Below are 14956 nucleotides of genomic sequence, written 5' to 3'. Positions count from 1 at the left end.
TATCAGAGAAAATGTGAATATTTTAATTGTCAAAATCTATATGCCAGACGCCATGAGCTAGATTATCTGTTCTTTTGTAAAGTCCTTGAAGGTGATATATCCTGTGATTCTTTCTTAAACAATATTACCTTACGTATTCCAACAAAAGATATGAGAGCCCACAAACTTTTCTATATTAGAAATTCGAAATTTCTTTCACCAGTCTCCAGATGCATTAAAAATGCCAACATGCATGGCTGCGAATTCGATCTCTTCAATGTATAGACTTAGTTTGCTCTTGGCAACGATTTATCATTTATGTATTCTTTTAGGCATTATACTCAGTTATCATTGTCTCATAGTATTCTTAGTTATGTATTTTAAAGTCATCCATTATTTATCCATTCATCGTCATTATTGTAATTAATTGTAATTGTATTTATGTGTAATAATTATTTTTGTATTATGTTTTTGTTATATTCTTTGTGCTGAACTGTAGTTGGCCACTGGCTGTTGTACAGCACATTAAATATAAATAAATAAATAAAATTATTATTATTATTATTATTATTATTATTATTATTATTATTATTATTATTATTATTATTAGAGACCTCGGTGTATTAATTGACAATAAATTATATTTTCATAACCACATTGATTATATTTATAACCATGCAATAAGAATGTTAGGAATAATTCGGTCAATTACTTATTCTTTTTCAACACCTGACTCTCTTTTAATACTATACTATGCATTAGTGAGATCGAAACTCGAATATGCATCTGTAGTTTGGAACTCTATTTCAAGTACTGATTCGGCTAAACTGGAAAATATACAAAGGAAATTTATATCATTATGTTCGTACAGATTTTTGCCTAATAACTCTGGATTTAACTATGATTAAAAATGCGAGCACTTTAATTGTCGAAGCATTTATGCCAGACGTCATGATCTCGATTACTTATTCTTATGTAAGGTCCTTAAAGGTGACATTAATTGTCAATCTTTCTTAAACAGTGTCAGCCTTCGTATTCCTATGAAGGACATGAGACATCACAAACTCTTCTATATTAGAAAATCGAAATCTTCCTCTCCGGTCTCCAGATGTATTAAAAATGCTAACTTGCATGTAGGCGATTTCGATCCATTCAATGTATAGAAGTATTAGAATATGGCAATGCCTTTGCTAACATTAATTGCATTATCTTTCTACACATATTGGTAATACTTCTGTATGAATCATCTCCTTTCCATAAAGTATAATAGTATTAATTCTTGTAAACTAATCATTGTAATCTATACTCATTTTGTTGTTATCTCTATTATGAATGTGTACCATAGTTGTTCATCTATTGCATTTTTTGTATTAGTATTCCATTTTTGTCAATTGCATACTGTATCTTTACAATATTACTTATATTATTCCAGTCTCATTTATGTGATTTCATTAATACATTTGTAATTCATTCTATTCAGTTGCCATTATTTTAATTATTTCACTGTATTAATTTTAATAATTATTTGTGCTATCTTACTTTGTTATGATTAATGTAGACTATTATATGGTTTGTATTTTCATCTCATTCCCATTTTCTATCATTCATGCTCATCATCATTTGTTGTTTTGTTCTGTATCGTGCTAAACAGTAATTGGCCTTGTGCTGTTGTTTTGCACGTTAATATTCTAAATAAATAAATAAAATAAATTATTATTATTATTATTATTATTATTATTATTATTATTATTATTATTATTATTATTATTATTATTGTATTCATCATCAGTAGTTGAATTGATGCTGTGCTTGACATTGTATCAAGTGTTTGTTATGAAGGATGACGGATTTTAAGAACAACAAACATTCTTCGCATTTTTGCAGATTGCAGAGGGAAATATAAGTGAGATCTGTCTGTAATTGAAAGGGTAGCAGACGAAATCTGTTGATTAACTTATATTTCTGCAAGCTATTATCTTTTTTCTATTACCGGTATCGTATTGTTAGAAATAATAGTGCTCTCATCTCAGAAATGAAATTCTTCACAATACAGGCGTCTTTAATGTGACGTGTTTCTTGTAACATGAAACAACGAATATATTCGATATTAATATATACATGTATTATAATAAATATAGGCTTTGCCTCCTTCTACAAGGGTGATCCGAGTAATGCCAAACACTCCTGCCCTTGTAAGGAATGGCGCTTCTGTTTTTGTGTCTGGATCTTCAACAACTGCTGAGGATGAAGTTCTGACACGTCGGCTCCTAGAAGCTGTTGGGACCTGCGACAAAGTTCCAGAATCTATGATGGATGTTGTTACAGCCCTCAGTGGTTCTGGTCCAGCTTATGTAAGTACAATGCCCATTTTTTAATTCTGAGCACACGAGTCACATACCGGTCTATACTTTCATACCCTAAAAATAAACATATGGTATTTATATACAATGGAAAACAACTATAATTTAAAAATTCATAGCAATAATAAAAAATACTTGTGTCATTATTACACTTACACAATGATGATAGGTAGGCGGTAGGTCTCTCTATAATAAAGATGGCATTGTTATAATTCGAACGTGCTGCAGCACCTCCTATCGGAGGACTATGTCTTATGGTCGATGTAGATTTTTTTATTCTGACAGCGAAAAATTAGAGAAGGGAAAACGATTACGTATAAAAAAAATACTCGTCTAGATACGTCATAAACTTCAAGGGGGAGGAGGTTCAAACCCGGTAACCCCTCCTCCCTTGCGTACGCCCCTGTTTCATTAATTAATTATAATTGAACGGGTTACATCAGCTTCTTGTCTATGCAGATGACGTGAATGTATTAGGAGAAAATACACAAACGATTAGGGAAAACACGGAAATTTTACTTGAAGCAAGTAGAGCGATCGGTTTGGAAGTAAATCCCGAAAAGACAAAGTATATGATTACGTCTCGTGACCAGAATATTGTACGAAATGGAAATATAAAAATTGGAGATTTATCCTTCGAAGAGGTGGAAAAATTCAAATATCTTGGAGCAACAGTAACAAATATAAATGACACTCGGGAGGAAATTAAACGCAGAATAAATATGGGAAATGCGTGTTATTATTCGGTTGAGAAGCTCTTATCATCCAGTCTTCTGTCCAAAAATCTGAAAGTTAGAATTTATAAAACAGTTATATTACCGGTTGTTCTGTATGGTTGTGAAACTTGGACTCTCACTCTGAGAGAGAAACATAGATTCAGGGTGTTTGAGAATAAGGTGCTTAGGAAAATATTTGGGGCTAAGCGGGATGAAGTTACAGGAGAATGGAGAAAGTTACACAACACAGGACTGCACGCATTGTATTCTTCACCTGACATAATTAGGAACATTAAATCCAGATGTTTGAGATGGGCAGGGCATGTAGCACGTATGGGCGAATCCAGAAATGCATATAGAGTGTTAGTTGGGAGAGCGGAGGGAAAAAGACCTTTAGGGAGGCCGAGACGTAGATGGGAGGATAATATTAAAATGGATTTGAGGGAGGTGGAGTATGATGATAGAGACTGGATTAATCTTGCACAGGATAGGGACCGCTGGCGGGCTTATGTGAGGGCGGCAATGAACCTTCGGGTTCCTTAAAAGCCATTTGTAAGTAAGTAAGTAAGTAAGTAATTCTATACATTATAATCTTGACATTCTTAATATTTTAATGTAGTATGTATTCTCTTTTTGTAGGCTTACTATTATGTGTTATGCAAACTCATATATGAGTCAGACTTAAAATAAAATTCGTAATTACATAGCTACTGTTAGGTATTATCGCCGCGGACTCATGCTTAACATGCCGGCATCATACAATAATTTATACAATGCAATACTTTTGTTTTTGTTTACCGAGATTTACATGTAATATATGCTTGATATCATTTGTTGAGTAGTATTGGATTGTCACTGTTAAGTTTAAGTTTAAATTACCATTATTATATGTATTACTACGGTTTTTTTCTCTACTCTGTAATTACATTGTTGAGTGGATTAAATAAATAAATAAATAAATAATGTGCGGTGTGCTTTTAAAACATAATTTTGCCGACCGATTGTTGCTCTGTAGGTTTCACTCTAAGCGTCACGTTGTCACGTCTACTTCCTCGATAAGAATAAGCACTTACTTACTTACAAATGGCTTTTAAGGAACCCGAAGGTTCATTGCCGCCCTCACATAAGCCCGCCATCGGTCCCTATCCTGTGCAAGATTAAGCCAGTCTCTATCATCATATCCCACCTCCCTCAAATCCATTTTAATATTATCCTCCCATCTACGTCTCGGCCTCCCTAAAGGTCTTTTTCCCTCCGGTCTCCCAACTAACACTCTATATGCATTTCTGGATTCGCCCATACGTGCTACATGCCCTGCCCATCTCAAACGTCTGGATTTCAAGTTCCTAATTATGTCAGGTGAAGAATACAATGTGTGCAGTTCTGTGTTGTGTAACTTTCTCCATTCTCCTGTAACTTCATCCCGCTTAGCCCCAAATATTTTCCTAAGCACCTTATTCTCAACCACCCTTAACCTATGTTCCTCTCTCAGAGTGAGAGTCCAAGTTTCACAGCCATATAGAAGAACCGGTAATATAACTGTTTTATAAATTCTAACTTTCAGATTTTTGGAGAGCAGACTGGATGATAAGAGCTTCTCAACCGAATAATAACACGCATTTCCCATATTTATTCTGCGTTTAATTTCCTCCCGAGTGTCATTTATATTTGTTACTGTTGCTCCAAGATATTTGAATTTTTCCACCTCTTCGAAGGATAAATCTCCAATATTTATATTTCCATTTCGTACAATATTCCCGTCACGAGACATAATCATATACTTTGTCTTTTCGGGATTTACTTCCAAACCGATCGCTTTACTTGCTTCAAGTAAAATTTCCGTGTTTTCCCTAACCGTTTGTGTATTTTCTCCTAACATATTCACGTCATCCGCATAGACAAGAAGCTGATGTAGCCCGTTCAATTCCAAACCCTGCCTGTTATCCTGAACTTTCCTAATGGCATATTCTATAGCGAAGTTAAAAAGTAAAGGTGATAGTGCATCTCCCTGCTTTAGCCCGCAGTGAATTGGAAAAGGATCAGATAGAAACTGACCTATACGGACTCTGCTGTATGTTTCACTGAGACACATTTTAATTAATCGAACTAGTTTCTTGGGAATACCAAATTCAATAAGAATATCATATAATACTTCCCTCTTAACCGAGTCATATGCCTTTTTGAAATCTATGAATAACTGATGTACTGTACCCTTATACTCCCATTTTTTCTCCATTATCTGCCGAATACAAAAAATCTGATCAATAGTCGATCTATTACGCCGAAAACCGCACTGATGATCCCCAATAATTTCATCTACGTACGGAGTTAATCTCCTCAAAAGAATATTGGACCAAATTTTGTACGACGTCAACAGAAGTGATATTCCTCGAAAGTTACCACAGTTGGTTTTGTCCCCCTTTTTAAAAATAGGTACAATTATGGACTCCTTCCATTGATCTGGTACAATTTCCTTTTCCCAAATAGCAAGTACAAGTTTATAAATTTCGCTATATAATGCACTTCCACCCTCTTGTATTAATTCTGCTGGAATCTGATCGATACCTGGAGACTTGTACTTTTTCAGATTTTCTATCGCAATTTCGACTTCTGAAAGCGTGGGTTCGGGTATAAATGGCTCAGCAGTTTGTATTTCAATTTCGTCCCGATCATTTCTATTTGGCCTATGTACATTTAGTAGTTGCGCAAAATAGTTTTTCCATCTGTTTAGGATTGATGGAGAGTCTGCAAGCAAGTCACCATTCTCATCCTTGATCACGTTTACCCTTGGCTGATATCCGTTCTTAAATTCCTTTATACCCTTATATAAATCTCGAATGTTTTTATTCTTACTATTTGTTTCTACCTCATTCAGTTTTTCCTTCAAGTAACCTCTCTTTTTATTCCTAAGTGTACGACTTGCTTCCCGTCTTTCATTGAAATAATTATCTCTCTTCTCCTCAACTGGATCCTGTAAGAATTTCAATTTTGCCTGTTTCCTTCTTTCTACTACCATGCAACAATCTTCATCAAACCACGGTTTCTTTTTCTTAGTTTCATAATAACCTATGCTCTGCTCAGCTGCAATTTTGATACTATCTCTGATATTTTCCCACACGCTATTAACATCTAATTCTTTCTCAACTTCGTCGGAACTTTCTAAAGTGGCAAACCTATTCGAAATTTCGACCTGATAATTTTGCTTAGCTTCCTCGTCCTTTAATTTCAAAATATTGAATTTAGTAATATTAACTTGTTGCTCTACTCGCTTGGCTACTGATAATCTTTCTCTTAATTCTCCAATCACCAAATAATGGTCAGAATTACAGTCTGCACCCCTGAAAGTTCGAATATCTACTATACTAGTATGTCTCCGTTTATCTATCAAGATGTGATCAATTTGGTTGTGTGTCAATCCATCTGGAGAAGTCCAAGTATATTTATGTATATCCTTATGGGGGAATGTTGTACTTTTGACAATTAAATTTTTCGATGTGGCAAAGTTGACTAATCTAACTCCATTGTCACTACTAATTGCGTGTAGGCTCTCTTTTCCAATAGTTGGTCTAAAAATCTCCTCCCGTCCTACTTTAGCGTTGAAATCCCCCAATAAAATTTTCATGTGATATCTAGGGAACTGATCAAAAGTATGTTCCAATTCTTCATAGAAGCTATCCTTTATATAGTCGTCTTTCTCTTCTGTAGGGGCGTGAGCATTTATAACCATGATGTCGCACCATCTACCCTTAAGTACTAAATATGATAACCTGTCACTGATAAATTCGACCTTTTTTACTGCTGATTTTATTCTTTTATGTACAAAGAATCCTGTTCCTAATTGGTGATTATTGTTTCCTTCCCCATAATACAACAAGTAATCTCCTATTTGTGATATGCCATTCCCATCTAACCTAACCTCTTGTACTCCCACAAAGTCTATTCTATATCTAGCTAGTTCTTTAGCTACTAATGTTACCCCTCCTGTTCTATAAAGACTAGTTACGTTCCAAGTGCCAAATCTCAAAACCTTATTCCTTTGCTGTGGTCGTGCCAGAGAATCAGTCCTATTCCGAGGCTTACTGTAGGAATTCGTAACAAGCTGTTTTTTACGGTGATGGGTTGTTAGCCCTTCGCCCAACCCCCAAGCTGGAGGACCACCCCTTATCGGCTGTCCACGACTGCTTATTCAATATATTCGCAGCTACCCTCCATATCTGGAGGCCGTCTCCTCTATCCGCAACCTGAGGACGCGCCATGCCGTGGTGATAGGGACCCACCATACATGGAAGAATAAGCACTAGTTTGTTATATTGTTAAATGGCTATTATTATATCATATACGAATACGTTGACAATCTTAACTCTTAATAACTCTTTAATAATAATTTTAATCACATACCTTAAAGTTCGTCCTCAGCACAAGACATTGCAACCTCGGTTTTAGTCCACGTGGATTAGATAATGGAAGCAGCTTATTGGTTGCAATATTGAAATTGAGGCGCGTGATTGGAGCGGCGACACAATAAATTGAAAACAATATTACAATTAAATTTGAAAGACCTGCCGAATGTTATGCACGAGGCCGCTCAAAGACCTGCCGAATGTTAAAACCATGAGAGCGCGGTGATAATAAATTAATGACAACATTAAAGTTGGAATCTCTTCAGAGTCACAAACTGTGAATGCTTTACCAGGGGCGGCTCGTGCATATATTTTTTGGTGGAACACCTCAATAATTTATTTTGAATTCCGTTCTTCATGCAATATAAATAGATCTACGTTCATGTTCATGCAAAATTATTATTGATTGTATAATTAGGCCTAATTTATGTGTATGTATTTAATTAGACCTATATACTTAATTACAAATTTATACATGCATAAACTGTGTCACGATCAACTAATTATTTATGTTAAATAAATCTGAACTAGCTACGATGCTATTTTAAACAATAAGTAGAGCCTCACCTTAAATGTGTTCTCCTTTCGTTGTATTTCCCGTTCCTTGGTCTTGTAATTTATGAGACACTTGTCCACACAACTAATACCAGTAATATGTTCACAGGTCACATTATATTTTAGACTATTTACATTAAATTACACCAACAACTTACTTGTACAAGAAATTCATTCGTCTGGTTTTCAGTTGCGCAAATCGATCAATAGTTTTCTTGTTGAAATGTGGCAAAGATTCTTTTTTCTTCTGTCGACATTGAATACTGTAGCATTATTTAGATCAGTGGTCGTCAGCACTCGCTGAAATGTGCAAAGGGTACGCGGTGCCGTCCTGTGTGCACTGTCGTGCAACAGGGAGAGATAGAGAGCATACCCGCTAGCAGCTACGGAGTGCACCCTAGTGCGCAACAATGTATTTTTATCTAGTTCCGAAATGAAATTCACTAAGCGTAAAAAAAATACCGCGATTTTGTGATCCTTGTGTTTCGACATGTCCTCGCAGTGCAAGTTCAAACATACCACAAAATTTAATGCACTCTATCATTTTCGAAAGAATATGCCTGTTTTTATCTAGGCCTACTTCTTGATTGTGACGTCTTACAGATTGCTAATACGCAGTGGCAAGTTGAGTATTACCTATGTTGAAGTTGACTATAAGTGCCAAATGAGTAATATTTATATAAGATTTTGAAGATTCGTGCTTAGAAATCCTTTCAGATAAATGTTTCATGTCGGTCACCCTACTTTTATCCAACTACGTTCGCCTCCGAACAAGATGCATGGAAAATAAAACAATTCATTTTTTACTGGACATCCACATAACTAGGAACATTTTTTGGTGTACTATTCCTTATTGAAATGCCGATTAGTGAGTTTACCCAACCACTTATTCACTGAGTTATGTTTAAATCGGCTTATCGGGTTCCAACCTTTTAGTTTATAATTTTTCTTCATATCGCCTTGGAAAAAATGGTACGTTCATCAACTGATTTACACTCCATCTTGAATCTTGCGTACACTACTTTTAACTCTTTTAATGATTGATAAAATGGCAAACTTACTTACTTACTTACTTATTGGCTTTTAAGGAACCCGGAGGTTCATTGCCGCCCTCACATAAGCCCGCCATTGATCCCTATCCTGAGCAAGATTAATCCAGTCTCTACCATCATATCCCACCTCCCTCAAATCCATTTTAATATTATCTTCCCATCTACGTCTCGGCCTCCCCAAAGGTCTTTTTTCCCGCCGGCCTCCCAACTAACTCTCTATATGCATTTCTGGATTCGCCCATACGTGCTACATGCCCTGCCCATCTCAAGCGTCTGGATTTAATGTTCCTAATTATGTCAGATGAAGAATACAATGCGTGCAGCTCTGCGTTGTGTAACTTTCTCCATTCTCCTGTAACTTCATCCCTCTTAGCCCCAAATATTTTCCTAAGAACCTTATTCTCAAACAGCCTTAATCTCTGTTTCTCTCTCAGAGTGAGAGTCCAAGCTTCACAACCATATAGAACAACCGGTAATATAACTGTTTTATAAATTCTAACTTTCAGATTTTTTGACAGCAGACTAGATGACAAAAGTTTCTCAACCGAATAATAACAGGCATTTCCCATATTTATTCTGCGTTTAATTTTCTCCTGAGTGTCATTTATATGGCAAACTTACTAGTGTTAATTATGTAAGCCACATATACACCGAAACAGCTGTAAGCCCCAAGTGCTTATATAATTAACACTAGTAAGTTTGCCATTTTATCCATCATTGATTTACACTGTTCATTGTTCACAATTATAACCTATTGTAATTACGCATATACCGTACACACAAATCTTTCGTTTGCACTACAAGCACACAATGGAATCGGAAAGTTGACATGATTGCGTGAAAACAAATCTGGATGTCGTTAAAGTACCGCTATATAGGAGTGAGTACCACTACATGGAGTGGACGGCCAGAAACTCAGAAACTCGTCCCTTCTTCAAAATGACAGAGATGGAGGGTAGGATTCTTTCTCTCTGTCTAGACAGACTGGCATAGTGGGGTCCTGCAAGGAGTGTTCCAAACACGTGAGATTTTCGCATATATCTCTTTCCACCCCGCCATCCGCCTCTTTCATAATTCGGATCTCAACACACGGCACTTTCATCAAGACGGGTCAGCCTACATTCCAGGATGAAGGAAGGCTCCACCGCTCTAGGAGTGCTGCTTAACTTCCAGCAACGAAGCAAAATATTCAAATATGCATATCGCAATAGGAATGGGGAATAAATGAAAAGAAACATATGAAGAGTCCACTGCAAGAATGATGGATGTCATTTGGAATACATTTTTCAGGAGAAGCAATTGAAAGTTTGAAATGCTTAGCGCTCTAAGTTTAATTGTGATTTTCCAATCATTACTGGACAATGACTATCAGTGTTAATGCCATATAACTCTCTGTGTACATTCTATGGGTGCTATTCATAGACATTTCGCAGCACGCGCTACGAGCGTACTAAGCTAGCCCCGGCTATCCACTGGTTACTAGTACAGAATTCAAATCATATCCTATCGCTAACACTGGTTTATGAATACGGAAAACGCTGATCATCCACCGGAAGCCCGCGCTAAAAATGTCTATGAATACGGCCCTAAATGTCTTAAGCTATGCATTGACAGTCTTGGTTCATGTTCGACAAGAAAGTGGACTCTTCATATCTTATTAATGTTCTTCGATATTCAAATACTGAAATAATGTTAACATTAAATGTTAGGTGGGGCACTGCCCCAAGTGTCCTTGCGGGCGGACCACCACTGTGCTTTACGGATGTCATGTGATTAATGATTTCAGATTTATGTAATAATTGAGGCGCTAGCTGATGGAGCTGTGAGGATGGGCATGCCAAGAGATCTGGCATATAGACTTGTGACTCAGACTGTTATTGGTGCTGGGAATATGGCACGAACAACCAAAATCCATCCTGGGGAACTGAAAGATAATGTGACCTCGCCAGCAGGTAACAGTTTCTATATTTTCTCTAGATAATCTACATTGATGGGTGGTAGACCTATGCTTTTCTAGTATCGAGACTTGGGTTTGAAATTCGGTTATCTGTATTGTTACAATTATTACTGCATAAAAACCAACCGTTTTTACATGTGTTGTTTCTTTTGATATTCATTGACATTTTGTTGGAACATTTTTTTCTGTGCATCTTACACAGGTTCCACTGCTGAAGGCCTATATTTTCTCGAGCAACACCGACTAAGGTCGGCTCTTATTGGAGCCATTCAAGTGGCAACACAGAGGTGCAAGGAAATGAATGAGCAAATCAAGAAAAGTTTGTCAAGTAGATAGCTGTTCCGAAAAATGGAAACTAGCATGTTAATGAACCAATATTAACTTAGATACATATAGCAAATGAGACTCCAATACGATGGGCAGAAAACGGAAGTCAGCTTTGAACAAATATTTACAGAACAGGTAATTAAACTAAATGTAAATTGCATACAATATAAAAAATATAAACACACATATATAGAAAAGCAAGACCAGGTATGAACTCTTTACATCCTTTTCTGAGTTGTTGTTTAGTCAACTATTCGAAGACAGGTCTGGACCCCACAAGTGACACCAACAGGACATCACCTCATGAGGCAACTAGGCCAGGCGGTAATGGGGTAGGTTGGCCAGTTCCTTTCCCCTTTCACTGCATATATCGCTGATTATCTATGAAGTCTGATCAAAAAGTTTCAAGACAATTTTAATACAAAAACAATGGAGGTACTTACAGGATAACTAGTGCTTGTCTCCTTTAAATTACTCTCCCCCTGATATAATACACGTCTGCCAGCGTCCCTGCCACATTTGAAAGCATCTTTGGAAGTCACTTACCTGGAGACTGTTTAGTTCCCTTGTCACATTCTCTCTAATGGTAGGTAATGTCATCAAACCTACGCCCTTTGAGTTTCTTTTTAGTCGGGAAAACAAGAAAAAGTATACAGGAGTCAAATCTGGCGATTAGGGAGGATGGGATAATGCAGAAATGTTTTTTTGGGCCAGATGTTCTTGGATGAAGAAGGCACAATAGGCCGGTCCATTGGCATGGTGGAGGATCCAACCCTGATTTTGAAACAATTCGGGATGCTTTCTTTGCACTTCCTGGCACAAACGTACCGGTATTAAAAATTCTTTGTAGAAGTATTGGTTAATTGGAAGAGGGACTGAATCACTTGCTTGGCCTCCACGTTCCCCAGATATGACCCCACTGGACTTTTTCCTGTCGAGTTTTGTTAAGGACCAAGTGTACAGCACTCTTGCGGAGAAATTAGATCATTTGCGACAAAAGATTTATCAAGCCATTGCCAACGTCACACTGCAAATGTTACTGAATACCTGGATGGAGGTGGAGTATAGGTTGGACATTTGCTGGGTCACTGCGAATGCACATGTTGAAATTATTTTAAATGTATCGTAAATGGCATGATTTTCTCTGTCAGGCAATATCAGTTTTTTCATTATTAAGTATGGCTTATTTTAAAACATATATTCTCTTAAAATGTTACACCTACAGGCCAGACATGGTGTATTTTATACATGAAAAGATTTCACCAAATGTCGTCGTTGTTTTCTAATGCCAGGCATTTGACAATAAAGTCATTTGACCTCTTGCACTCCAATATTTTTCACAGATATTATCATTGTCAGCCACTGAAGCACAGAATTTGAGGTGTTCCGAATCCACTTCTTGGTTTGAGTTGCACAATGGAGAGTTAGGGGACGGATATATTCAAATTCTATGCAAGTGTTTGGCCAAACAATCATAGCCTGTTGCCAATCTAAATGCAGCTACAGACGATTTTCGTGGTAAATCGGGAATTAACTGTGGATTATGATGCAGAGAGTTCCAAATGTAGTTTGTGTAAATTAATGCTCGTTAACCACATCTGAACTGTTACTTCAAACCAAAAGTTAATTTGCTTATAATTCTCAGATTTCATTAATGAATGTTAGCAATATTTTGTATGGACATCATGCCTTATAGGAAGAACACTAACATGAGAACAGCTTCGTCCATTTAACTAAAAATTATTAGAGACAATATTCTCGTTAGTTTTATCAGTTATCAAAATACTAATCTGTTACAACAGCTGATCGTATATAACTAGTGCACCCTTTAGGCATGATTTAATGCAAATCATTTGCAAGCAGAGGTAAAGCTTCAGTGGTGAAGCGCTTCATTGCACATTGAAGCGCCCAGATTCAAACCTGGGTTTCTCCTCTTTTTTATAATTAAATTTAGTTCTGAATCATGTAACATCTGGTGAGAAATAATGACAATCGACTTTTTTGGAAATTAGTGTTAGAAAGAAACTTTTCACACTGGTGTTAAAATATCTTTTAGGAATGGCTGTCTAAAAATAAATGTTTTCAACCATTCAAATTTACATCAATATTTTGTGGTTTGTCACATTATTGATATCACTGGTAGCAAGTCGTCTACATAAGCAGTATGTTCGAGTGGTGTGGTTGTCAGCCAGGTTGCTGCATAGTAGTTTTTCTATTATTTATTCTCCCCCCCCCCCAATACAAATTTTCTTTCTCCACAGTGAACTACTTGTACTGAAGGTTGGACAAAATATTTCATAAAATTATGTGGAATTGAGTAATTTATATCTAAATTATTTTTCTACTATTATTAGAGATGAAATACGCATTAAGTTTCCAAAATTAATTTTAATCCATTAATATTATTCATTACGAGCTGCATAAGTAGCAAAGTGAGAGATAAATCACCCAGTACACAAGAAAACAGATTAAAAAAATAGTAACAAATTATAAGTAAAAAGAAATAAAAATTAAACAAAAAATAATTTAAAATACTGTAATTTTCATCAAAAGAAATCCTTTTATTGGAGTGGTAAAGAATGTCAAAATTTAAGATAGACATCAACTTCGGGTTGGATGGAAGCCATGTTGAAGGTGAAGAAAAAAACAGCTATAACATAAAACTGTGATCTCACCTTTTATTACTTAAAAATAATGTAAATTCAGTGAAATGTTATTGCAACAAAGATCTACACATTGAAATATGCGATTGTATCTATAAATATGTATAATACAAATTACGAGAATTTCAATTTCACTGCATTTGTTTGACTGATTAATGATGTGACAGTGTAACAGAGTATATTTCTTTCATCCAGCACAACTTTATCATTAAATTTAGTTGCACTGGTCCATGTTTTGAATAACACTATATTTGTAATTAGGTTAGTGACAACAGAATGGAAGTGAAATAGCTTTGCAGATTTTCAGAGCAAATAACTCATGTTGTATGTAACAAAAAACTGTAATATCATAATGATGAAAAAAATGTTTTTTTTTTTTTCCCTCAAATGTTTAACAACCTCTTATTCGGTAACTATTTCGAGTAGGATCGTGATTTTCATCCATATTGATAGGAAAATTAATAAAGGAGAATTATCCCTCTGATGTATTTCAATACTGTGGACGGTTTTCGTGTAAATTTAATTTTAAAATACTCTAATTTGAAGCCACTGCATGATGCAATTTGGCTGCAACACAGCACCAGATAACAACTCATCTAGCGAGACACACCGAGTTCGTTTACCTCTTACATCTGTATCACGAGAAGCGTGTGTTAGCGGCCATGTTGCTGGACTGCTGAAACTTCAAACTTAATTTTCTAATTAACTGTGCATTTAATCACAAAACGTAATACAGGTTTTGTATTCATTTCAGTGTACCCTATCGTCTCTTCCAATATGCAAGGTTATTTCACTTCCACCCTGTCAATTTGTAATAAATTATGTAAACTTAACGAAATGGAAACTAGACAGAAATTAGGCAGAATAAACTACATAACTTCACAAAGTTCACATTTTTTTTGCAACATTTTGAGAGATTTCCATTCTATTCTGATTCTTGAACAAAC

General features: G+C 35.9%; 1 protein-coding gene across 3 annotated transcripts in view; it reads left to right on the top strand.

The window, feature by feature from the left end:
* The window catches only part of P5cr-2 (Pyrroline-5-carboxylate reductase-like 2), a 67153-nt gene that overhangs the window by 23936 nt on the left and 28261 nt on the right, over positions 1-14956 (top strand). For all 3 annotated transcript variants that reach the window (XM_069815307.1, XM_069815309.1, XM_069815306.1), the window contains exons 4-6: positions 2118-2330; positions 10849-11014; positions 11222-11481. In XM_069815307.1, coding sequence (XP_069671408.1) covers positions 2118-2330; positions 10849-11014; positions 11222-11355 — 513 coding nt within the window. In that variant the 3' untranslated portion in view covers positions 11356-11481. The remainder of the gene's footprint in view (positions 1-2117; positions 2331-10848; positions 11015-11221; positions 11482-14956) is intronic.

Source organism: Periplaneta americana, chromosome 16 (assembly GCF_040183065.1).
Source record: "Periplaneta americana isolate PAMFEO1 chromosome 16, P.americana_PAMFEO1_priV1, whole genome shotgun sequence".
Lineage (NCBI taxonomy): Eukaryota > Metazoa > Arthropoda > Insecta > Blattodea > Blattidae > Periplaneta > Periplaneta americana.
Note: the sequence above shows the minus strand (reverse complement) of the source record. Positions and strands in the feature narration are given on the sequence as shown.